The sequence below is a fragment of the Lynx canadensis genome, chromosome A2 (genome assembly GCF_007474595.2).
Source record: "Lynx canadensis isolate LIC74 chromosome A2, mLynCan4.pri.v2, whole genome shotgun sequence".
Classification (NCBI taxonomy): Eukaryota; Metazoa; Chordata; class Mammalia; order Carnivora; family Felidae; genus Lynx; species Lynx canadensis.
Window position 1 is genome coordinate 137,611,034 of NC_044304.2, and position 26,404 is coordinate 137,637,437.

General features: G+C 36.9%; 1 protein-coding gene across 1 annotated transcript in view; it reads left to right on the forward strand.

Annotated features, from left to right (window-relative positions):
- Positions 1-1,623: 1,623 nt before the first annotated feature.
- Positions 1,624-26,404, forward strand: part of KCND2 (potassium voltage-gated channel subfamily D member 2) — a 493,036-nt gene continuing 468,255 nt past the window's right edge. Inside the window, exon 1 of the mRNA XM_030308298.1 lies at positions 1,624-3,540. Within this exon, the coding sequence (XP_030164158.1) occupies positions 2,426-3,540 (1,115 nt within the window). The 5' untranslated portion in view covers positions 1,624-2,425. The remainder of the gene's footprint in view (positions 3,541-26,404) is intronic.

A 26,404-nucleotide genomic window follows, 5' to 3' on the forward strand; every position in this document is an offset into this window, starting at 1 on the left:
CTCTTCTGCTGGGTCACTTCATTTTGATCCTTCACCTTTACAAAGCATCTGAACCTTAGGTGTAGATTTAACTTCTCTCCATTCCCGCCATCTAGTGGTTTTAAGTGGTATAGGTTTGGTTTTAAGAAATATTCCTAATGACGCGGGGGGGGGGGGGGGAGGGGGCGGGGTACACGAAAAACAAAACGGTTGGCCGCGACAATTTCCTAGTCGCTCACCCCATCATTTAGCCATCACACGGACACCTTTAACTGCTTTAACCATTTTTGAGATGCGCAGAGATGCGCAGAGAGAAGGAAGGGGACGCACACTCACAGAGCCTCACGCCCCTTGACGCTGACATTTAGAAAGGGATTCTAAATCCTTCCTGTCATTCTCAAAGGACGGGAAAAGGAGTTGTGGCAAGACCTAGAGCGAGGAGACTGTCTGACTTTTCAGCAAGTTGGACAGATGACATATTAGCTCCTGCAACGTTCACATCTGGTTTGAACAAATAAAAAGAGAAAGAAAGAGGGAAAAACACTTAAAAAATTCCGCCGCGGGGCTCTGCAGGTCTTGCTACCCAGTAGCCCCCAGAAGACAACCAATTCCTGCGCGTTCCGCTCCGCTCACCCTCCTTCCCACCTTCTCTCTCTCTTTTTTTTTTTTTTCCCTTTTTTTCCCACGCTCGCCGTGAACCGAGTCCCAGGGAGGCAGAAGCACGGCACCGGTCCCCTTCCTCCTCTCCTCAACCAAACCACCGCAGCCGAGCGCGTGAAGCTTCCCTTTGTTCATCCAGGCTGCTCTCCTCCCCGGCAGATCCACCTGGATGCTCTCCCTCGGTGACATTTTGCGCCGGGGCTGGTGGGTGGCTGGGGTGGAGCGAGAGGAGCCGGAGGGGGCGGGGGCGGAGAAAGGTCAAGCCGAGGGAAAGGCAGGAGACGCCTTTCATAACCTGCGTGGCGGGGCGTGCGCGCGGTTATTTATTTATTTTCTCCTTATTTATTGATCGCACGAGCAGAGCGGCGCGGGGAGCCGGGGGAGATGCAGGACCACCCACTGGCGGGGAAGCAGCCAGCCGCCCTCCCGCGCCCCCGCGCTGCCGAGCGCCTCCTGCCTCTGCGCTCCGGCGATTGCCCTCGCCGGCCCCGGCCCCGGCCCCGGCCCCGGCCCCGGCCTCGCCGCGCCGCCGCCGCCGCCGCCGCCGCCCGCCCGGCCGCCCCGCAGCCCCGCAGCCTCGCAGCCCCGCACCGCCCCGCTCGGGCCCCGGCGACCGCGGCGGCGCAGTAAGTTGGCAGGAGCGAGTCCCCTCCGTTCTCGCCTCCCCCGCACCTTTTGAACTTGTTGCTGCTGCTCGGCTCGCCTGCGCCTGGCTTTTGGAAGGTGAAAAGGAGGAGGGAAGCACAGAGGAATGGGGGAAGGGGAAGAAGAGCTCGCTTGAGCTTTATTTATGCCCTCTGGGCGCATCGGATTCGGCTGCTCGGGAGCTGCTTTCTCGGCTTTTCCCTTTCCGGGTGCACGGCGAGGAGAAAGTCTCTATGCAACTCAGCCCCGGCGCGCACTTTGCCAGGTATGTACCGCGAGCGAGGCGCGTTCTGCGCGGAGGCAGGTGCTGCTGCTGCTGCTGCTGCCGCCGCGGCGGCGGCGGCTGCCAGCTCCCGGCTTCTGTGACTGTCACACTGCACCTGGGCTGAACTTGAAAAGAGAGTGAAGGGGCCATTGGGCGAACGCTTTTGGCAGATACAAGGGGTGCTTGCCGACGAGGGGGAGGCGGATCTGTCTTCACGCCCCCCACCGTGCCCACCGCCACAGCACCTCCATCTCTGCAAATACGGCCCGAGGAGTGGAGGCGGCCACCGGACTCCCAAAGAGATATGGGGCAGCGGCTGTGACCGCATCTCGGAAGCTACAACAACAGGTCGCCTTTCTGAGACTCCTTTGGCGGGAAGGGCCACTTGGAAAGGGGAGGTTTGGAAGAGCTGCAAGGGAAGGTGGTAGGGTTCTCGAATTCATCAGAAGAACACCACTGAGTGACTGTCCCTCGTTTTCTGTGTCCTACACGACGCGTACTGGCCCTACATTATCCGGACTGTGTCAGGGGAGAAATCAGACACCTGTCTGAAGAAATTGCTGCGCCTAAAGTCACCTGTGTACTTATTCGTGCCAGGAGTGGCCTGGCCCAGCTGCTGGAAGAGATCTGGTGAGGTTCTGCTGGGTGTGATTGTAAGGACGCTGTACATATACACATATTTTTTCTTCTTACAAATCCCTGCGTTGGAGGGAAACTTACCTTTCCGAGAACTGTGACTTCACCAGGAGCCCCGCCTTGGAGTAGGAGTGATACCTCCAGACCGCAGCTCTCAGTATTGGGTTCGACGGCAGGAAGCGAGTGAGTGTGGCTACTGTGACCCGCTGATCGCCCTTCGTGCCTCCGCTTCGAGGAACCATGGCGGCGGGTGTGGCCGCGTGGCTGCCCTTTGCTAGGGCAGCAGCCATTGGCTGGATGCCCGTGGCCTCGGGGCCCATGCCGGCTCCCCCAAGGCAGGAGAGAAAAAGGACCCAAGATGCCCTGATTGTGCTCAATGTGAGTGGCACTCGTTTCCAGACGTGGCAGGACACCCTGGAACGCTACCCGGACACTCTGCTGGGCAGTTCGGAGAGGGACTTTTTCTACCACCCGGAAACTCAGCAGTACTTTTTTGACCGTGACCCAGACATCTTCCGCCATATCTTGAATTTCTACCGCACCGGGAAGCTGCACTACCCTCGCCATGAGTGCATCTCTGCGTATGATGAGGAACTGGCCTTCTTTGGCCTCATCCCGGAGATTATCGGGGACTGCTGTTACGAGGAGTACAAGGATCGCAGGCGGGAGAACGCGGAGCGTCTGCAGGACGACGCCGATACCGACAACACGGGAGAGAGCACGCTGCCCACTATGACCGCCCGGCAGAGGGTGTGGCGGGCGTTTGAGAACCCCCACACCAGCACAATGGCCCTGGTGTTCTACTACGTGACCGGCTTCTTCATTGCCGTCTCAGTCATCGCTAACGTGGTGGAGACAGTGCCCTGCGGCTCTAGTCCCGGGCACATTAAAGAACTGCCTTGCGGGGAGCGGTATGCGGTGGCCTTCTTTTGCTTGGATACAGCCTGCGTCATGATCTTCACAGTTGAGTACTTGCTTCGCCTGGCCGCGGCACCCAGTCGTTACCGTTTTGTGCGTAGTGTCATGAGCATCATCGACGTGGTGGCCATCCTGCCTTACTACATCGGGCTGGTGATGACAGACAATGAGGATGTCAGCGGAGCCTTTGTCACGCTCCGGGTCTTCCGGGTCTTCCGGATCTTTAAGTTTTCCCGCCACTCTCAAGGCCTGCGCATCCTGGGGTACACGCTGAAGAGCTGTGCCTCAGAGTTGGGCTTCTTGCTCTTCTCGCTCACCATGGCTATCATCATTTTTGCTACAGTCATGTTCTACGCAGAGAAGGGGTCTTCGGCCAGCAAGTTCACCAGCATCCCTGCTGCCTTCTGGTATACCATCGTCACCATGACAACACTAGGGTAGGTGCCATCAAGGGAAATGGGGTGGAGGTTGGATATCTGTGAGGTGATCGTGGACCCAGTAAGGTTCTACAGTTCAGAGGAAATGCTTTTTTCTCTTTTCTAAGTGAGTTTAGGAAAGCATTATCTAAGTGGCTCTGAGTAACTCTTTATCCACGAAATGGGTATGATACAGAGATTGAAGTCATTTAGGGATTTGCTGGCCGGTGTTGAGTATGGATGCCTGAAGGTGATAAATACACAAAGAAATTTTGGAATTCCTGAATATAGGGAAGGATAATATTATATATATATATATATATATATATATATATATATATATATCAATACATAAAGATATGACAGTGAAAAACACAAAATTGGTGCCCAGTAAAGGTGTGAATATGCATAATATATATTGAAGTGCCTAGAGAGAGTTCCAGTGTATTCAAATGAAAAGTTTTCATGTATATTTGAAGTATTATTTTCATATAAATAGATACTTTTGGCATGCATTTTCCTTCTAAGAACCATAATTCTTATTTTACAACATTGTAAAACACAGATTATACGTATCATTACCCAAGGATTTTGTAATATATATATATATACATATTCATATACATGCATTTTCATTTTGGATGATAGGTTATGCAGTTTTAGAATATCAGGGCTGAAACTGATCAACCCTACAAAATGAAGTAGAATGATATTTGCATCATATCTTACACTATAAGTACATAGTTTTAGAAAAAAGTCAGTAACTATCACTCACACAGGTTTTAGAAACTACAGATCCCATCAGGCAATGGGCCTATGACCATTAAATATACTTAGAAGGTAGAACACTATCTGGTGAGATTGATGGTCATCAGGGGCTGATCGTATTATAGAATTTTGTGCATTGTAATTTCCTTCTAGAATTCTTCTGTGTGTTCTTTTATTTGAGGATAATGGTGTTTTGCAACCCAATGGGCATATTCCAAATTAATGTGTTTTTTTTTAAATAAATATGAAGCTAGAATTAAGGTTTCTTTAGATGGTACAAAAAAGGAAAAGTATGAAATGATTAATGTTAAGCTGCAGAAAAGTAGCAGAATTTACATGTTATAGGATCTAATAAAATAAAATGGTTAGAGTCTTTTACTTTTATGAGTTCTTAGGTAAGCCAAGTAGTGATGTTAGTGCCCTTTCTTCAGCTTTTCTTTGCTGCTTTTCTTGCATAATTAATCAGTTCAATAAGGCTTTGGTAATGGCTGTAGGAAAAAAAGTTATTCCCAAGGCTGCTTTTTTAAGTTTTGTGTCTGGCTAATCGAATTGTCTTCTTTAAATGACCATGTGTAAAGTCAACTTAATTTTATTAGCCATATTGTGTTCAGCAGAAAGTCTCATGTTGTCATATGGCCAACTAATGGAATATCTTATATGTGAAGAATTTCTGGCGAAGTTAATTAAGAATGTATACTAAGCTAAAATACCATAGTATGATTTTGATTTGTCTCACATATTTTTTAAGACCTGCTGGTGCACTAGAAAAATGAATCGGTGAAAATCCATATCCTACTGCTTCTATGTCCTTTTTATCGTGTTGGTAGTTTTGTGACAAATTTTGAAGGTGATAACAGAATACCTTAGCAGTGAAGGTGCTTATTTCTTATCAAAGAGAATTATATATATGTGTGTGGTTTGGGGGCTTATTGTCTTTTTATCATTTGAAATCTTTGTTAAGGACAATTGGATAGTGCAAATCACTATCAGGACGTCAAATCAGAAATGTATATGAATAAAAAGAGAATTCTGTTTTAAGAAGAAATTAAAGAAACATTAAAAGGTTACATATATATATATATATATATACACACACACATATATATACATATATATGCATAAATATATAAAACTTGGTGTCTATGGTAGTGTTTTTCATGAAGTATCAGTGAATCATTTTAATACCATATACTGTCTATATGGTTGAATATCGGTATTATTATAATGAATATTGATGAGATGCTAATTTCATCTGGCTATAAGTTCTAGACATGAGAAGTTACTATTATTTTAAAATTTGTTTCCTGAAATGACTTTTTTTTTGAAGTTTATTTTTATTAAATTCAGGGGAAAAAAGAGGAAGTTTTAACCATTAATGACATTTTCTTTATTATATAAATAAAATACTTATAAGCATATTTTTGAAATCATTTAGGAAATTGAATCATAATGCCCGAGTCAAATCTATGACATGGGTTTATTAGTTCATATGTTCTGTATGTAAGTAGATTAGAAGAATTAATTATATATACTTTCTCAAAACTTGGAAGCAAAATGGAAGTTACTTTTAAGACTTAAGTTTCACTGAAGTTGAAAATTTTAATTTTCAAGAAGTTAAGTTAATGATCCTGATGAAATATAGCAGTCATACTTTTAAGATGTAGAAATGTGGATGCAATCAAAATACAATCCATGTATTGAAAAATGTATATGAACATTTAAGAAAGTATGTGCTTTATGATATAGAAAGCTTCTTAGAAAGATGTCTTCAGTTTCTCATCAAAACATATTTATAATGTATTTTATTTTCCTGGAGAAATAGATTTTGTTTTAAATCCTGCCTGTTTGGTGTCTTTGGTTGCACTGTGATTCAACAGCTTTATTTAAGAACAGAAAATATTCAGCAAAAGCCATTGTCTGAATTTATTTTTTCACTCTAGTTTTATACTTACAGGCTGAAGTGTTAGGTATAAACTTTCTGGAAAATATGCAATAGTCTGAGTTAAGATCAAGCTGTGTCTGATAGATGACCAAGAATTTCCCCTTACATTTTCTGAACTCTTTTTACTTGGCTGTTATTTTTGATGGAGCTAATATTCATCAATTAATGATAATAGAAGTGAAAACGGAATCCTAAACAGTGGTTATCGAAAACCTAGCTCATATAAACATTATCTACATGAGAAGTAAAGGCAAGACCTTTGTAATTTAGGACTGACAGAATTATCTACTTCTCGGGTCCTTTGAAACAATTTCAGTTCGGTTTTGGGCTGAAGAAATGAGTGGGTCTGTCTTAGAACTGTTGTGTGTTCATCGAATCATTCTTATGCTCCCTGAAATCTCAAATATATCACTATACCATAACTTAACCATGCTTTTATATAACCAATTATTTGCTGCTAAAATTAATGCTTTGAAGTATAATTTTAAGCCTACCCATTTCCTATTAAAGTAAGAAACATTAAAAGCACAATTTTAAAAAATCAGTAAAAGAAAGAGTATCAGAAAGAATTTTTAGAAAAGTGTTTAGATTGAGTGGTCAAGTGTATCTGTTTTTTCACTTCATCTTTTCCTTCGGAGCATATTCATAGGCCTTCACTGGCCCTCAGTGCCCTTTTACTCCCCCCACCTCCCTCCTTTCCATAACGTAAACTCTAATTGCTGCCTTAAACAGCCTTGGGAGAAAAAGAACCTGGAACTCCTCTTTTGTCCTAATGACCCTTGGCAGGTAGCATCCAGTAGTGGTGTTTCTTCCAGGTGGTAGTACTCAAATGGTACCAAGTTTAGGAAATTTTCAAATGTTTATCAGTGATCAAAAAAGATTTTGTAAAAACAATATTTAACGAGGTCCAGCATCAGTTTACCATTTATTGAACCTCAGGTTCATGACTTGTGAGTTAGAAGTGGTACCAGGTGGCACATTAAATAATCTGAGGAGCTTGTATGGTAGCAACACCTGCATTTTTGGTCACGATCACTAACCACTTAGACCCTTGTTTTTAAACAGATTGTGGGGCACCTGGGTGGCTCAGTCAGTTAAGCGTGCGACTTGATTTTAGTTCAGGGTATGATCTCAGCGAGATCCAGCCCCGCGTTGGGGGAGGCTGCTTGGGATTCTCTTTCTCCCTCTCTCCTTCTGCCCTCCCCCTGCGTGTGCACGCGTTCTCTCGCTCGCTCTCTCTCAAATAATAAATACATTTAATACAAAAAAAAAAAACACATTGTATTACTCATGACATAAAACTTAAGAACTTGAGAAATTTCTTATTTCTTAATTTCTGTGGTCCACCACTTCTTTAATTTTAAAACAAAGTTGCTTTTATCAAAGTTTTCACTTGGGAAAGAAAGCTACTACATGGCATTTCTGTAAAGTTTTTGTTTAACATGCAACTTTATGATTTTTAACTACATAAATTATATTCTGATTTCTGAACCAATCTAGGAAAACAAGAAGGGTGCTGTCATCAGAGACAAATATGGTAGAATTACATCTGTGCTCCCAGAAAACTTAGTGTAGTTGTCCATTTATAACTCTAAAAAAACTAGCACTATAATATTTCAATTTTAATAGGTTTACTAAATTGCTGTTTTGTGAAACAAAGAAGCAAAATAGTTTTTTTCACTGCAGTTTTCCTAACACGGTGTCAGTATCTGTCTATCCTCTTTTTGGAGTGGCATGATTGGAGAGGGATTATATATAGAAATATGCCACATAGGTTATATTTTATGTACATACAAATGTGTTATATATGTCAAATACAATATATAAATATATTAAAAGTATTACATTTTATATATCATATAATATAGAACATATACCTTACATAACACATATATGTTGTTAAGTATACATGATTAAAAAGAAGAAGGAGCTTTTAAATATTTTCCTGCTAGCCATCACTATCCTGACTACATAGCTTTGGGGAATGTTGGGAGTATATCTTGCAGAATCATTTAAATAAATAGAAACTTTTCAGTTACGCAGTTATTACTAAAAATGGGTAGAATTATTTTCCCCTGCACCAGCTTCTGCCCAAAATATTGCTAGCATGTTAATCAAATATCTTTACAATGTGGGAAGTACCAAATATTTCTCTTTCAAATGAAAGAGCCATACTATGGGTAACATCCATTTTTATTTTAGCATACCATGATATATATTTTTATTAAATTCTTTATAGAGTGTGTTAATTGTTGGGAGTTGAAAATGAACTTTTAAAGAAATGTAGACATGTAACATGTATTCTTCTTTTAGCATTAAGGTCACCAAACTTTAACTGTCTTTATTTTGTTTTAGTCATCAATTTAAATATAGACAGTATTTGACATGGCATACAGATGTATCTTTTAAACGTGTGTATTTACCTAGCATTTTTCCTTTTCTTTTTTACAAGTATTTACTTGGTTGCCAAACAGAGGTATGTCAGGAAGAGATAATATGTGTTCTATCAGCACAGCATACTAGAGTGGGATTGTGTTCTAATTTTCAGTGGGTCTGTTATGATACGGATACTTTTTTTTTTAATTTTTTTTTTCAACGTTTATTTATTTTTGGGACAGAGAGAGACAGAGCATGAACGGGGGAGGGGCAGAGAGAGAGGGAGACACAGAATCGGAAACAGGCTCCAGGCTCTGAGCCATCAGCCCAGAGCCCGACGCGGGGCTCGAACTCACAGACCGCGAGATCGTGACCTGGCTGAAGTCGGACGCTTAACCGACTGCGCCACCCAGGCGCCCCCGGATACTTTTTATCCTTTCAGGATTTCCCTTTAGACAACAGATTAGCTTGGTCTTATTTTATTTGTAGAGTTACTTCATTTAATTCTGATGTCATGTCCCAATACTCATCTTTGAAAATGAGTTAATGAACTTCAAATGTCTTATTACCTAATTTCTAAACTTCTGGTGGAAAGAAACTTAGCTGTTACTCATTTACAGTCCATCATTTTCTACATGTAAGACTTTTGGGGGCTTACTGATAGTTACACAATTAGCAGCAGCATTTTTTTAATTTCATTTTTCACTCTTTTTTTTTTCTCTCAAGACCATAAAACATTATCTAGGAATATGTAATAATAGCTACCTGGAGATTACTGCTGATACTATAGACTAAGAAAAGGAATAAACTTTCTCTTTATTTCTCTCCTAGTTCTGCTGTCTGTGACTCACAGTACATTTCTCAGCATCACTGTTAGTCCTGCATTTATTTACATAGTACTGGGTTTTAGCATGATGGTGCCCAGTTGACATAACAAAACCATGTGTTCCTGTTCAGTGAACTCTTAGGCCATTTGGAAGCAAACTATATGGTGGTAAGTATTTTACCTGGCCTAATAAAGAAGAAAATAAATCAATAATTTTGCTTGAATTACCTAAAAAGAGTTGACCTGCGAGTTGTTAAAACTATACAATTTAACTTCTATTTCATTGAAAGAGCAGGAATGGTAAAAACAATATTCACTGAGAAGGAAGTATTATTTATCCTTCAGAGCTATAATAATGATTTTACTCCCTCCCCCCCCAATTCTCCATATGTCTTATACTGTTTTCTGATTACATATATGTGTGTGTGTGTGTGTGTGTGTGTGTGTGTGTGTGTATCACCATTGTTCTACCACTGGCTTCAGCAGCTAGTTTTGGCAATGTGGGATATAGTGTGGTATTGAAAAGAAACCCAGTACTGCAATAGCATCTCTACATTTCTCTGCACATTGACACTGCTTCTTGCTTCAGTAGATTCCATTGGAATTTTTACCCTTTAGTTTTCTCCTTTGAGAACCAGTCTTTACAGTGATTTTCTCCATGAAGCCTTCTCGACCTCCCATGCCTATACCATCTATAGTTGGAATTACATTTGACATTAGTAATGTTATTTTATATATGTTACAGTTCTACTTCTTGCCTTCCTAACCAGATTGAAAGGCTTTTAGTATGGGTCCATACCTTTTGGGGACTTATTACCTATTAGTGCAGTGTCTAAATGTAGAAAAATCTACATTAAGGCTTTGCAAAATCATGGTGTGAGGTGATACCTGCACACCATGGAGAGCTCCTTCGTTTTGGAACAGTGCCATCTTGACATCAGCCATCATCTACTAATGTAATCTTTCGCTTTGTTCAATGTTAGGGAAAACTGGAATTTATTATTTGAACATTTTGTCTTTGTACTACAATCTGCCTTTTTTATTTTTCTTTTTGGACTTGGGAGGGCTATGAGACTCTTCCACTCTTTGATCTGTAACTGATTTTCTTCAAAAGTTACAATTAATGGCTGTCGATGGTTATTTCCTTAATCAGTGTGCTTTCTGGTGAAGGCTGGTAAATTGAAAATCCTCTGGGAAGCATATGGAGATATCTTATAATGCAAATGAATCAGCACAGAAATGTACTTACTGCCTTCTCTTTCAACCTCAGTTCCCCCAGTAAACATGAGCTGGCCCTTTTTTTCTTTATCTAAGCCCACTCATTAATGCATAAAATGGAAATGTTTAAAAATAGTGAAGTGTTATTTATAAATGACATACACAATACACAATAAATGTAGTCTATCAGAGAGAAGTTCCTATTTGAAGCGGTTAAAAGGCAGGTATGTAAAATGTACACATATATGTGGATCCACATTCTGGCATGGTGGGCTGCATTTTGCATTGGGAATTTTGACGTGTCTGTTATGTAAAGAAGATCTGAATTGTAAAAAGTGTGGGGAGAATAGGCAGTGAATTATCAGAAGCTACTAATGAGAAAAAAATAACATTGAAAGAGTAGGATGACTGTTGAAATAATGTCAAATAGAATGGGAAGGTTTTGTTCTAAAAAGTGAAAGGTCTTGTCTTTTTGCTCTCATGTGGGCATGATTCTGCCATCTTCCTCATTCCCTTTGCTTTTAAGAATAACAATAATAGTGCTTTTGGAAACCCAAAGTTTTACCAGTAGCATATACTCTGAGGAAATTAAAATATGACTCATAGAGTTGGTTTCAATTTAATAGACTTTTGTTGATCACTTACTACTTGTCACTGGCCACAGCAGTAAACATAACTGCCAATTTCCTAACCTTAAGAATTGTGTTTTCTAGTGACAAAGGCAGAAAGAAAACCACACCAAGTACTGGTGGGTGCTACAAATAAAATAAGAATGGGTTAAGAAATGTATTGTTCTGGATAAGAGACAAAGACCTTTGTAAAGGGAATATTTGAGACAAAGACCTTTGTAAAGGGAATGGCTAACTGGAAGGATGGAGTGAGTTCTGTGAATATCTGGATAAAGAGCTTTTGGTGAAGAGAGGAAATAAGTAAAAAGACCTCAAGGAGGGAGGAGACTTATTGTATTCCACCTAAGGCCATGGTAATTAAAACAAAGGGAGGGAGGGGCTTGATAGCAAAGGCTGTCTGAAAAGTAGTAGGGACAAGATAGCTCAGGACATTGTAGACTATAGTAAAGACTTCTGGTTTTATTCAAGACATAACGGGGACACATTAGAGAACTATGACCATGGTAAAGATAGGATATGATTTTTGTATTAAAATGTGCACAAGCTCCGAAACATTTAACATTTTTTTTAAGTGGTCATTTTAACATTAATTTCTTCACATGTATAAATCCTCATCCTTAGTTAGATTCATTATACTTACCTTAAGTTAAAATTTATATCCAGTTACTCATGAGATTTTCCAGAAAAAATGAAGTATAAGAATGCACGATTAAAGTATTCCCAACAGACAAAAATAAAACTAGTTCAAATGAGAAAATGAATTCCACACTTGAGCTGAAAGGACAAAAGTGTTTCTCAATAGATGTGGAGCTATCTAGGAAGTGGCTAGGGATTATTATTTATTTTGAATATAGATTTTCCGGCTTACAATTATCAGTTCTAATGTTAATTTTCAAGAATATCATATCTGCATTGATACTACAAGAATATTTCCATTTCTTTTTTTCTCACTTTGCAGTAGGTACATGTGTCCATGTTCAGGGGTTTTGTTGTGAGTTTGAAAGAAAAAATAGTTTACACATCTTAAAAATTGCCAGAGGATATGTATTTTTAAGCCCAAATCAAATTGGAACCATGCATGTAGCAGATGTGTATACGTAATGAAACTTATAGAGTTTCAGTGCTTTGGTAAGAATCACCACGCTGGAGATAAAACATAATCATGGAGAGAACTTGGGTTTGGAAGAACAAGAATTGGATTGCCAACATAAAAATTAAAAAAAAAAAAAAAAGTGTGTTTCCTAGACAAGCAACTTATGGAAATAGTACCTGACTCTAAGGGCACTCAGCATGCCATCTCACCGTGGCATTCTGCTTCCATTAAAACATCTGTCCTACACATCATTCTGCATCCCGACCAGTACTTCTATCTGGAGACCTGACTTCGGATGGTTGTAAGCTGGGATTCATGAGGGTCATAACAAAGGAAAAAGTCCTGGTATTCCCTGTTCTTTGCACGTGAAGTTGATAGTGACAGTTACATTGTCAAACTACTAGACTTTTTTTTTTTTTTGAACGGGGAGCTAGTTTGTTTTCATCTCATTGTGGAAGTTGGAACTATATAACCCTACACCATTCTAACACATTTTGGAAAAGGAAAATCCTTATGCATATTGTTTTAGATCACACTGTGGAGCTTTTGTTTCCAATTCTTCCCAAATGTGGTGTTTGGGAATGAAAAGCAAACACATGTATTTGTATTCTTCTTAACTTAGATCAACTTAGTAATGCACATTGGACACTACTGGATCAGAAAAGAATGTATCTTAATGGATTTCACTAATATTTGATTTTTTGTTTCAGTCTAAAGGTATTAAAATCATGGAATTTTGATTTGCAAGGATCTTTAGAAATCATCTTGTGGAAACTTATCAATTTATGCTTGGAAAATGCTAGGAAACAAAATCACAGAGCTAGTTAGTGGAAAAACAAAAGCTTGATTTCTGGGGGATCTTTTGAAGTCCAATGCTCTTTAGAGCACAATTCACTGGAATTCTTTTTTCTCCATATTTCTTTCTTTATTGTATAACCTATTTTCATCATTAAACAAAATAAAGTAGTAAAACTAGTGCACATATACGTATATATAACTAGGTTGTAGTCCTCCATATATATATATATATATATATATATATATATATATATATCCCCATTAGACAATAAATTATATAAAGTTATATATATATATATATATATATATCCCCATTAGACAATAAATTATATACATAAAACTTATTGTCTAATGGAGACTTTGAGCTAGTAATGCAGATTAATAAATTCATACAATCTTATCCTGTCATTTTTCCCTAGGTCATCTGCTACTTATTAAGTCTTGTTCAAACTAAAGAGAACTACTTATTAAATTGAAGTTTCAACTCTGAATTTTATTTTATTATTTATTTATTTAGAATGTTTATTTGTTTGTTTTGAAAGAGAGAGAGGACACACAAGTCAGGGAGGGGCAGAGAGAGAAAGCGAAAGAGAATCCCAAGCAGGCTCCGTGCTGTCAGTGCAGGGCTTGATGTAGGGCTCGAACTAACGAGCCATGAGTTCATGATCCGAACCCAGATCAAGAGTCAGACACAACCAACTGAGCCACCTAGGTGCCCCTCAACTCTGAGTTTTAGACAATTATCTAAAGGTATGATTTGTTAATTTTATTATCAGCGGTGTTGAAAGCAGGGTGTGAAATCAGTGTCAAATCATTTGTCTGAAAAATTGGAATTCAAATTTTGGAATATCAGATGTGTTCCTAATTTGATCCCAAAAGATCATGTTATGTTTTCTTCATTAAATGAAAAGACATGTTAAAGCTCAAATGAAAGAATATCTTAAAATATTTTTCATTTAGACACCATAATCAAGAATATATTTGAGGAGATTGTCTCAAGCTTGCTTCAATAATACATTTCCAATTTGAAAAACATATAAAATGTTATTTTTATATACATTTATATGTCATTTTTATATCCCTGGAATTACTATAGGGAAAACAATTCCTTCTTTAATTCCTTTGAATTTTTGAACAAGTTAAAATTCTTAAAAAATTAGGTAATAAGCAGATACCTCCAGTACTTTAGGAGAAATCTTCAAGATGAAGCCTAATTGATAAATCATAAGAGAATACCTTACATTTCAATAGAGTGTATTTAAAAGAGCTAAGCCTTTGATACTGTGAGCTTAAAGAGGTAAACCAAGATGCATTGCTTTTGTTTAATTCCACATACATAGAATTTAATTAATTATTATCCTTTTTCATAATACACTTCTATCATTCATAGTCCTCTATCATTTTATTTAATAAATTTTAGTAATGTAATACGGACAAGTGAACTTATCCCCAAACTAAAGCTATATCATTGGTATTAACTTACAGTGGTTGCTAACCATTAGCACCTCTTTTTCCGTTGTGTCCCGCTGTCTTTCTCTGCTGGAGATAACCATCATCCTGTATCCTATATTTATCATTCTTAAAATGATACTTTTAATTGGGAGATTTTGTTAACCTTATGAAAGTATATCATGGTGTACACAGCCTCTTGGGCTCTTTCATATAATACGTCATCAAGGTTTCTATGCATTGTAATTTATTTTTTGGCTGCTACATAACATCTCATTCCATTATGTGATTATTCTACAGTTTATTCAGCCACTCTCTTGATGATGACTTTCAAGTTGGTTCTAGATTTTTTTGAAGAGTGCTTATATGCAAGTTGTTGGCATGTGCAAATGTTTCTCTTATATATATAACCTGGAATGAAATTGATGGGTCATAGGTGTGAATGTTCAACTTCGGAGATATAACCAGTTTTCCCAAAGTTGCTGCATCACTTGACACTTCCATGAGCTACAAATAAATACAGAGAATTTCAAAAAGGATGATTTCTATGAGGCAGTGGGATGCGATGGGAAGAGGAAGTGCATATGGTTAGATAGAAGTTACTGTGAAGAAATTAAGAATGGTTTTTATATTGGCACTATTTTTACCTTGATCTCTTTGAAATGAGAAGGTAATATAATTGTAGCAATCCTAACTTGCACTGTATTTAACTCCATGGTTTGTAGTTGGATTTTTCTTTTTCTTTCAACCCAAAAAGATTTACTCTGGTCAACACTGCATTTATATTTTCACAATGTGAAAAAATTTGGTTACCTTCAACTTTGTGTTTCAACTCAAGGCCAATATTATGAAAACATCAAACCTGGAAATATCTTGCAAAGCTTGGCTTACTCATTCATCTGAAATTAAGAATGAGGATTGAAATTGATATTCAGTTGGTTTTCTGACACTTTATAGTATCTTATAAAATGTTACGTATAACTTTCTACAAGTGTGTACAATCAAGAAACTATTCACATCTCTCCATTGATATTGTCTAATTTATCACAATATTACTGCAGTTAGAAAAAATTGTGCTAATTTCAAGGCATCTCATAGACATTTAGAAGGAGATACATTACTGTGAAACAGGGTGTATGAATAAATGTCAAGAGGAAATTACCTCCATTTCAGGAAATTCTTAATTATGGAAATTAAAATGAATATTATTTCCAGTTCTTCATGGATGACCTTGCATTTTTTTGTTTGCAATAGAAGGCAAGTGTTTTGAAAATGCATAGATAACTTACAGTGTATATATGTTGACCCATTTCTTTTTAAAAAATATAGTATTTGTGCTTTTGGCTTTAAAAATTACATGAAGTTGATATAAAATGTCAGAAGATAATAGGAAATATTCTCATAAAAAAGAAAAGAATGTAATTTACAAAATGGCTATAAACTCTTCTCTATGGAAAAAGACACTTTCTTTATTCAGGATTGGCATGGTTTTAGAGCAGTAAAAACTAAAGTGCCTATTGATTTCACAGAGAACTTCATTATTTTCATGGGAAGGGCCCAAATACCTTCATAATCACCTAAATGAAAAGTAAGATTATTTTATTTCAAAATTAAAGAGAGTTGTTTTTTAGTCAGGTAGCAAATTTTAGCAATGTGTTCTGAAATATACTATTTGAAGCCAAACATTGAATAACTAAAAAGTCACTTTACATAATTCACGTTATTTTACTTCTGTCTCTTCATTATTTTCCACAATTAGACAGCGTCCAGTTACTGGATCTATATTTGTTATTTTAAATATTGCTAAAATATGTGTTAATGTATAATATATACTCAGATATACTTTTTAAAGGCACAAACACATACGTGATTACAAAATGTATGAATATGTAAATAAATATTACATACATATACATAAGTTGATACACACATACTCTTTCTTTTTATTTTTCTGGGAAACACAAAATGAACTATTGGTGACAATACTTTTACGAAGTGGGGGAACAACAATTTTATACTTCATTTTGTAACTTTTTGTGTTTTTTTTCTTTCCAATAGCCTACAGAACTTCTGTTGAAAAAAGACTCTTTGGTGACATTTGAGGCCTTTCCCTTCATATATTTTCTATATAAAAATCTTACCAGATGTTACTTAAAATTAGATCTTTTCTCCTACAATAACCCTTTTGATGATTCATGCAAGAAGGTCTTAAATATAGATGGTAATATATTAGAAATGGCCTGGATTTAAATACCAGCTCCATGATATTGGTTAAATTACTTAAATTCTGTTTACTTGAGATTCCCTATTTTTAAAAATAGATTAGCAATACCTATCTCATAGGACGTCAATGGAAATTAAATGTAAATATGCACACTTCTTAGAACAGTACCTTCTACATAGGTGCTATATGAAGGATTACTATTACATTGTTATTATTAAATATATGATAATAATATTAAATGTAGTACTTTTTCTTTCTTTTTGCATAAGACAAAGTAGTGAGGGAGTAGGAAGAAACTTTGGGAGGTGATGGATATGTCTGTGGCCTTGATGGTGGTGATAATTTCGTGGGTGTATAATTATCCCCAAACTCCTCAAATTGTAGTCATTAAGTATGTACAGCTTGGAAGGAAGCAAGGAAAGAAGGAAGGAAGAGAGGGAGGAAACTAAGAATAGAAGGGAAAAAAGTTCCTAGTGGATCACTCAATGGACAATTAGGCAGGAGAAGATTTTTGAAAATGAAGAGATACTGATTGAACATACACCTTAAGTGAAGAGGTATTTCCTATTTAGAAACTGGAATTCTGAGTCATCCTATAAAACTTTTTGTTGCTGTTGAAAATTCAGTAGTTAATGAGTTTGGGTTACCAAATGATAAAAATTTTACGTCTCTGGCAAACTTGTTTTAAAATTATATGCTTAATCATTCCTTTATTATTTTTTGTATCTGCCAATTTTCAGAGAGGGTACGCAACACTTTACTGTCAAATGAATCAAAGATTAAGTAAGTGCCAAGTATTGAAGATGAAGCGGAAATGATGGGGAAAAACAATTATGTTAAATAAAGCATTAGTGAGCATAAAATCAGCTCTGAATTTCCTGGCAGCCAAAGAAAAGAGGGAAAGTGTAGCATGTTTCACAGCTCTGTTTATCCAAGAAAAGAAAGTATCTTACTTCCTGATGAGGTTTTTTGTTTTTGTTTTTATTTTTTTAGAAGAGGTAGAGTCTAAGATAATCCAGTCATGTGCATCCTTGTAAGCTGGCTATTTACCAACCTAGTGAACAGTGTCTGCACCAATATTTTCACAAAATATTTAGAACTATTTTTGATTTGGCCTTTTTGTGCAAAGTACATAATATTGTAAGAAGATAAAGGCATTTCCATAGGAAATATAAATGACATGATCAAAATGTATATAAATTCCACATAACAAGATTCATATGTAGAGTTGAGCAAATTTTGAGTGATGTTTCGTACTGTGGACCAAAGGCCACCAGAATTAGGATCAACTCAGTCACTTATTAAAAATGCATATTCTTAGCATTCACATAAAACAAATCATCTCTGGAGATGGGAACCATGATGACTGCATTTTTGCTTCTCACATCAAATTTTAAGAACCACTGATCTGGAAGAATGTATCTTGAGCCTATCTCTACTGTTATCATCCTGGAATATTACTGACCTTGAGTTAGAATTTTCAAATGAGGTAAAAAAAACAAACCATGTAAAATAATGTTCCAGACAAAGTAGCTAAAGTGATGGTTTTCAGTATTACTTAATAGACATGTATAGAGAGAAACATAGACAGAAATTCAATAATCTTCAATATAGGTGATAAACTATTTATTGCAAAAGCCCGGTTTTATTTTGTGCTAAGAAGTAAGGTTCCATGGATAATAACCATTAGTACTAGTATTCTGGAGAACAACGGGAATAAAGAAGACACAGCTGCTTCCTTTGGGGAATTTAAAGTTGTAACCTTTTAAAGTTATTGATTTCTTAATTGGCAGGGATGAGTGGAGGCCCAAGTTAACTGACCAATTGATCATAATGAAAGTAAAGTATGTGGTGTCTTGGATCAGAGACTCAGAAGAAGGGAAGAGCTTATGAGGAACAAAACAACACCATTCATAAAGATAATCTAAATCTCATGAGATGAGAATTTTCTTCAGTTAAGTTCTTCTTTCTCCCTTTTTTTTCTCTTTTGCCTTATATATAACCATAAAGTTGATTTGCAAGGATTTTCTTTCCAAAGAGGATAATTTTTAATCACATGCTAAAAATTTCAACCTGGAGGGTCTAAAGATAGAAAATAGGGGCACCTGAGTGGCTTAGTGGACTAAGCATCCAGCCCTTGATCATGATCTCAAAGTTGGTGAGTTCAAGCCCTGCTTGGCATTCCCACCCTGCCCCCATCCCCACCTGTGCATATTCTCTCTCTCTTTCTCACAGAATAAATAAATAAACATTTAAAAAAAATTTTTTTTTCAACTTTTATTTATTTTTGGGACAGAGAGAGACAGAGCATGAACGGGGGAGGGGCAGAGAGAGAGGGAGACACAGAATCGGAAACAGGCTCCAGGCTCTGAGCCATCAGCCCAGAGCCTGACACGGGGCTCGAACTCACGGACCGCGAGATCGTGACCTGGCTGAAGTCGGACACTTAACCGACTGCGCCACCCAGGCGCCCCATAAATAAACATTTTTTAAAAAGAAATCAAATTACTGGTGGATTCTTAGATCATAATGGAGCATAGAGGGAGGTTTTATGTAAAAACCTACTGAATGGCTGATTTGATGTTGAGCTTTTTAATTGACTCTTCATGATGTTAGCCTGACCAAAACTACTTTGTGTTGATCTAGGAAAGTATGCAATAAGTGTTTTCTCACAAGACCTAGGTGCAGAGAGAACTACCTTGTGAAAGGCTGATTGAAGATTAATATGGCCAGGAATTGAAATTCACTTTTGGCCTTGGAGGATGCCATCTGATTAGCTATGGTTACAGGATTTCTTGTCATCATCATTCGTAAAAAGAAGAAAACTATAGTCAAAAGTTGTAATTCAGTTATAAAGTTCTGATAAATATAATGTCATGCAAATTCAGATGTTGCTTAGTATTAAGGTAAGAAGGTCTGAGATGACATTTTGAAATTTTGGTTTGCAGTGAGATAATTTAGATGATGCATGTTTATCCCAAATCAGATAAATAGGAGGGAAAGTCTTACAATCCCTCTGTAATGCCTCTTCCTGAACGGAATATTCATGGAGAGGGAGAGGGAAATGGAGAAAGATGTGTAAGGAGATAATCTGACTGTTACAATGGAGCAAGGAAGGGGGCCCCTACTCTGTGGTAGACACCATATGTATAGACATAAACAGTATTATTTTTTCATACCATGCATCAACTGTCTCCCTTGCTTTAGTACATTTTGATCCCTACTGGCAAGAGATAAATGAAAATATGCTAAATAATTACCCAATAAAATGGAAGACATGACACCAAAATTGGACTACTCCAGTAAAAACATGTTTAAGTTCAAACAGCTAGAAGTAACTTTTAAAAATCAGGCAAACCCTTTTAGCTAAAATAAAAAGCTAGAGCCAAACATAATAGAACATGTTCTGAGAAACAAGTCTGAATTTTGATATATGAAGTTCTTCTGGGAGAATATCAGAAAAGATTCAGCAGAAAATTAATGTCCCTGATCAGGTATCCCAGTAAAAGAACTTTATGCTTCTACCAAAGATTTGAGCCTTGAGCCACAAAATAAATAAGTTCTCTTATCTTCCTGCAGAAAAGATCAGTGGATTGGCCAACAGCACTGGCTGTCCCTTCCCTGCACCTCAGGCCAGACTTAAACATCAGCCAAATGCCACACATACCATGCTTGCAAGTTGTGACCTGCTAGTGGAATCTGGAATATTGGAAACAAATGTTTTGTTTTGTTTTCACTTTCAATCCAAGATACATTTTAATTAGACCTATAATTCCTGTTCATCTGTATTTTAGTTAAGAGGAATTGGTTTTACTGAAGAGATAGGCATAGCTTGCATTGTATTTCTGTTTATTTATAGTATCTCTAGGAGCCAAATAAGGAGAAAAAGAAATCCATGGATCTATAATGCTCTACCTGTAGACTTGTGTTTAAAGTGCCTCAATATGCCTGCTGACAAAAGTTCTCTCTTCCAAGAACCTCAGACTTGAGCTGAATTCTCCCCCACAGGTTTATAACAATATCTAGAACATTGCTTTGTAGATCACAGATGGTGAATAAAGATTTATTTTATTTTTTTTCTTTTTACTGTAGAGTTAAAGGTCCAATTCATCTTGGGAACTTACATCATTCACAATACAGTTGACCGTTGAACCCCATGTGGGGTTTAGGGGTGCCGATGTCCCCCTCATGCACAGTTGAATATCTGCATATAACTTTTGACTCCTCTAAAACTTAACTACTACTAATAGCCTACTGTTGACTGAAAGCCTTACCAGTAACACGAGCAGTCTATGAACACATGGACAGTCCGTGAACACATATTTTGTATGTTGTATGTATTATATACTATATTCTTATAATAAAGTAAGCTAGAGAAAAGAAAATGTTTTTAAGAAAATCATAAGGAAGAAAAAATGCATTTAAGATACTCTACTGTTTTTATCAAAGAAAATCCATGTGTAAGTGGACCTTCAAAGTTCAGAGCCATATTGTTCAAGAGTCACCTGTACTTTCTAGCTACTTCTCTCTCAATTACACATCCTTGGACACAACAGTATCTGCATACAGAAGTAAAATTTCCACAAGTGCAAAGTCTTCAGCTCAAACATACATTTTTAAAAATTGATATGTGAAATAAACTATTAGAGTTTTGATACTTTTTTATTTTTTATTCATAGACACTTTTCAAAATATGCTAATTGGTTCCTTTATAAAACTGTTTTCCAAATCCTTATTCATTTTCCTTAACCATTAAAAGAATTCCCCTAAATTTCTGTGCTATTTCTTTCACCTCTATGCTGTTGGCTCATAGCTGTACATATCTACCCTGGGCCATGCTTCCGAGCTTCAGACAATAATTTCCTGATTTATGCCGTCAGGAAATATTATGCCCTTAGTTTTTATGGACAATCAGCATAAGTAATGGCCATATAGAGAATATTTCTAAATCTAATGCAAAACCATTAGACATAGAGTATTGTCTAGCTGGCACATTACTCACTATCCCATATTATTAAGAACTATGAAAATATAAATATTAGAAGTTTTTCTTATATGCTAACTCTGTTAGAATTTGGATGTTTCCTGTGCGACTGATGAGAAAAATTCTCAGGCATGTCCAGGGTCACCAGTAATGGGTACCATGACCAATTAGTGATGACAGTCATAGTAGGGGATAGAGGAGAGTTTCCTTACCTGACATAAGCAAAGTCTCAGTGGCAAAAAAAATTCAGGGCATATTCTGGGCACAGTGTGTAGATTAATTTGGCACTAAAATGTCTGTTGAATGTTGACCGAACAAAAATTGGGGTCACTTGTCACTTTTAAATCTTAATAAATTCTGCTATGAGTGGATTTGAAAGTAATCATTATAACATAAATAATGATCTCTGCACTTGACAATTATATTTGTACTCGTATTTGTGCTTTTACCTTTCTAATGTGTTTTTACTTTCATAAGTGATCAATAATTATCCATGGAATGCATGAAATAATAAGTTACAAATGTCTTTCTGAGCACATAAAAATTTGATTCATATTTATGAAATGGGAGAAATAATTTTAGCAGGAGAATGGAGCAGAGATTGACTTAGATGACATTTGAATCTTGTTTTATGGTCTTAACACTTGAGACCCCCAAATAATCTGTGACATGACAGATTTACCTACTTTACCTCACTATAATAAGGTTCTCTGTAACTATCTCTCACCATCACCTTAAGATTGGTATTTAGTAATAATCTATGAAATTGATGTACATTAGATGTTGCACACAGTCTAACATACCAGAACACTGTTGTTTAACAGAAACAAATGTGATGCCCAGAAACACAGAAAAACAAATGCACAGTCATACACAAACCTAGCAAGTAAACACAGAATCCAGATTTCATTTAACTCAACTTATTGACTGTTCCTATGTGCCAGAAAATATACTTGGCACTATGAAGAAACGATATAAGTATGAGAGAGTATGTTCTGTGCAAAGCTGGGATTTTAAATCCTGGCTCTTCTCACTGGCTGACTCTGCAGAGCCTGGATGCAGTTTAAAAATATATTTGTGTTTGTATGATATAAAATGTGTGAGGAACTTTTTAATGCTCTGAAATGAGCGATCGTTTGCCTGAGTTGGAAGGAACAAAAGTCAGCCATCAATTCTTGTAGTGAAGTTAAAAGTCCATGGAGCATATGAAATTGCCAGGATATTTGAACATGGTTTTTGTCCTTTCAGTACCTCCTTTCCTCCTTTTAGGCCCATCCTAGTAAATAGGAAAAAATGGATGCATGTAAGCTTTTATTTTATCCTTTAATTATGAATTTTTATTTATTTTGTTTTTAAGTTTTTATTTAAATTCATGCATGTAAGCTAACTTTTGAGCTGATTACTATTCCAGTTGTTTTTCTCTTATTTTTTGTTGGTTAAACATAATTGATATTTGCTTTTTTCCAAATACTTTAAGATCATCTATATCTACTGTAGTTTTAAATGATGCACAGCAAATGGGTAAATGATGCAGTGTTACTATTGAGAATGTTATATTTGCTCTCTAATAGAAATATGTTGTTTCAGAGATAATTACCTTGAAACACATGAAACAAGTCTTTATTGTAAATGTTCTAGGTATATTTTGGTTTTTGTTTGTTTTTTTTAAGATTTTATTTTTACAGGCTCCTGGGTGGCTCAGTTGGTTAAGCATCCGACTCTTGATTTCGGCTCAGTTCATGGTCTCAAGGTTTGTTGAGATCAAGCCCCATGTGGGACTCTATGCTGACAGTGCCTGGCCTGCTTGGGATTCTTCCTCTCCCCCTCTCTCTGTCCCTCCCCCTCTTGCACATGCTCTCTCTCTCTCTCTCTCTCTCTCTCTCAAAATAAACAAATAAACATTAAAAAAAAGATTTTATTTTTAAGTTATCTCTACACCTAATATGGGGCTCAAATTTATGACCCTGAGATAAAGAGTCATATGCTCCATGGACAGAGCCAGCCAGCCTTCCCTATTCTAGTTGTTTTTTTTAAAGACACATTTCTATGAAAAGAAAGAAATTAAATATTATTTCTCAATTTTCTTAGTGCTTTTGCTCCCTGTGTCCCAATTTTCACTCATTTGCAATGGTATCCAAATCCCTTTTGATTTTGTTTTGGTCGTTTACGCCATCATAACCATGATACTTAAATAAATTCAGCAGCATGTTCATAGATACAGACATTTAGGTGGGGTTTTTCAAACAGTAGTTCTTTCTATTCTTACAACCATAGAATCCTGAAAGTAACAGTTTTCCTGTAGGTCACCTAGTTCAATCTTCTACCAGTTGAAAGACTCTAGTATATTCTCTATATTTATATGGCCTTCTATGAACTTTTTGAATGTTGTGTAATTGGAAGTTTAAGGCAGTCCATTTCTTTGCAGCAAGAATCCAATTTTTATCAAGTTTTTTAAAGATTGTGCTGACATGTACACCTTCCTCTATCACCCATTTATCCAAATTAGGCTTTAGAGATTGAATACAATATATTTTCTTTTTCACATCCTTTCTAGAACTGTACTTGAAGAGAGCTATCATGTCCCTCCTTAGGCTTTTCTCTGCTGGGGTGAACTTTCCTAAGTCATTTAAACTTTGCCATGTGATGTGTTTTCTGGACCCCCCTCATTGCCTTGATCTCAAATCCTCTGAAGTTGATCCTACTGGAAGAAAGTACATTGAGATCATGACCTGCCATGACACTAACACTATGTATCTCTGAATAGGGCCTAAATGCAATGACTTTTATCGATCTTGTGGTAAAATAACAGGTCTTTTATTTTTACTTGAAATACTATAAAACCTTTTCTTTCTTCTCTTTACTTATGCTATTTACTACTTAAGGATAAATTCTGTCAGATTTTTAAAATCTTTGTTAAATTTCATTCTATGAGCTAATAAAAATGCATTGTTTGAGTGTTACCTAGCTACATGGCTCAAACTTCTCTATGAGTCTGTTTAATTGTGTTATAAAAATGAAACAGAACACATAATAGATGATGTTCTTCTGGAAAACCTATAAAGGAGTCCTTTCATCAATGGAGGTGTTTATCTAGATCATTGTACCTGAGTGCATCTATCTAGACATTTAAAATCCAGTAGGTGAGGGAGAAGAGAAAGAAAGAGTATATTAAAAATCCTAACTGAATTGTTCGGGGACCCATGGGATATTCTGATTCTGTCTGACCAGAGGCTGAGGTTCATTCAGGTTTCTGATGATTTTTCCCTTCAGTCCCTAGGAGGATCATCAATAATGAGCCTATTAAGACAACTGGGATGGATAGAGGAAAAGGGTCAGACACATGCAGCTTTCCTGTTCCCTTTTATTGATCAAATTCATTTCAAGGGATGAAATGGCAGTCATCATCATCATCATGACAGAAGCTCTCATTTAATGAGTAATTACCCTGGGTCAGGCACTCTGCTCAGCTATGCTTTACATACATTATCTCTTATCACATGTGATTCTACAACATAAGACATTGCTTTTACTTCATAGGTAAGCAAAATGTGACTTAGGATTGGTGTCAGTTCTGTCTCTGAAACATGTGCATTGTCCACAGAAACATGTAGGCTCATAAGTTATGTTAAATAAATGGCAGTAGGAATGTAACTGTCCGTCTGGAGGTAGAAGTGCTATAGAAAAGGCTTGGTTAAAAGTGTGTCAGGACCAGCAATGACAAAACTAAATTTTCTACTCTCAAAGTATATTTACCAAGACTGTGGTAATAGAGTATTCTGGGCATGTGTTGGTTTGTGATTTGTGGGTTTCCTAATTGAGGTCACTCAAGATGAAACCCAGTCCTCAACACAGCCATTCTAAAATAGTTTAGTCAAAAGTAGGTAGGTGGTGGAGCTATCTTGATGCAGGAGGAATAAATTCTCTAATATGTTTTCTATCATCTTCTAACTGAAGTCATCATCCCAGCATATTTGAAATAATACATGACCAGATCAAATATGCATTTATTATAGCAGAGAGGATTGATTAGGTCACAACTTTAGAAATAAGGTTTGTATTGAACACAAGGAGAAGTTAGTTGTGAACCCTTATCTGACTTAAGCCAGGTCAGCAATAATGGGCATATATTAAGTCAGAAAATGATGTCAGCTTGATATACAGACAAGCAATATTTTTAACAATCGTAATTTCATTTTTCTTCCTGGAAGTAATTTTATTTATTTGCATTATCTCTAATTTACAAAATCTTATTATAATTAATGCCCTAGAAAATAAAAAGATGTGATTACAAAATACATACTTCTAAAGACATTTTCATCTGACTTAAAATTTAGAGAAGACATATATATAGGATATAATAAGCATCTTAGAATGGTGTCAGAATTTACTTAAAATTAATTAGGACTTGACTAAAAGTCATTCCTATAATGAAATAATGTTTTATTTTTATTTTATTTTTTATGAAATAATATTTTAACATTAATGTGGCAAATTGCAAGAAAGATATGCTTCTTAAGTAAACACTCAGGCCTATTGTACATTAAATTATCTAAGTTTCTATTATATACATATCATAGA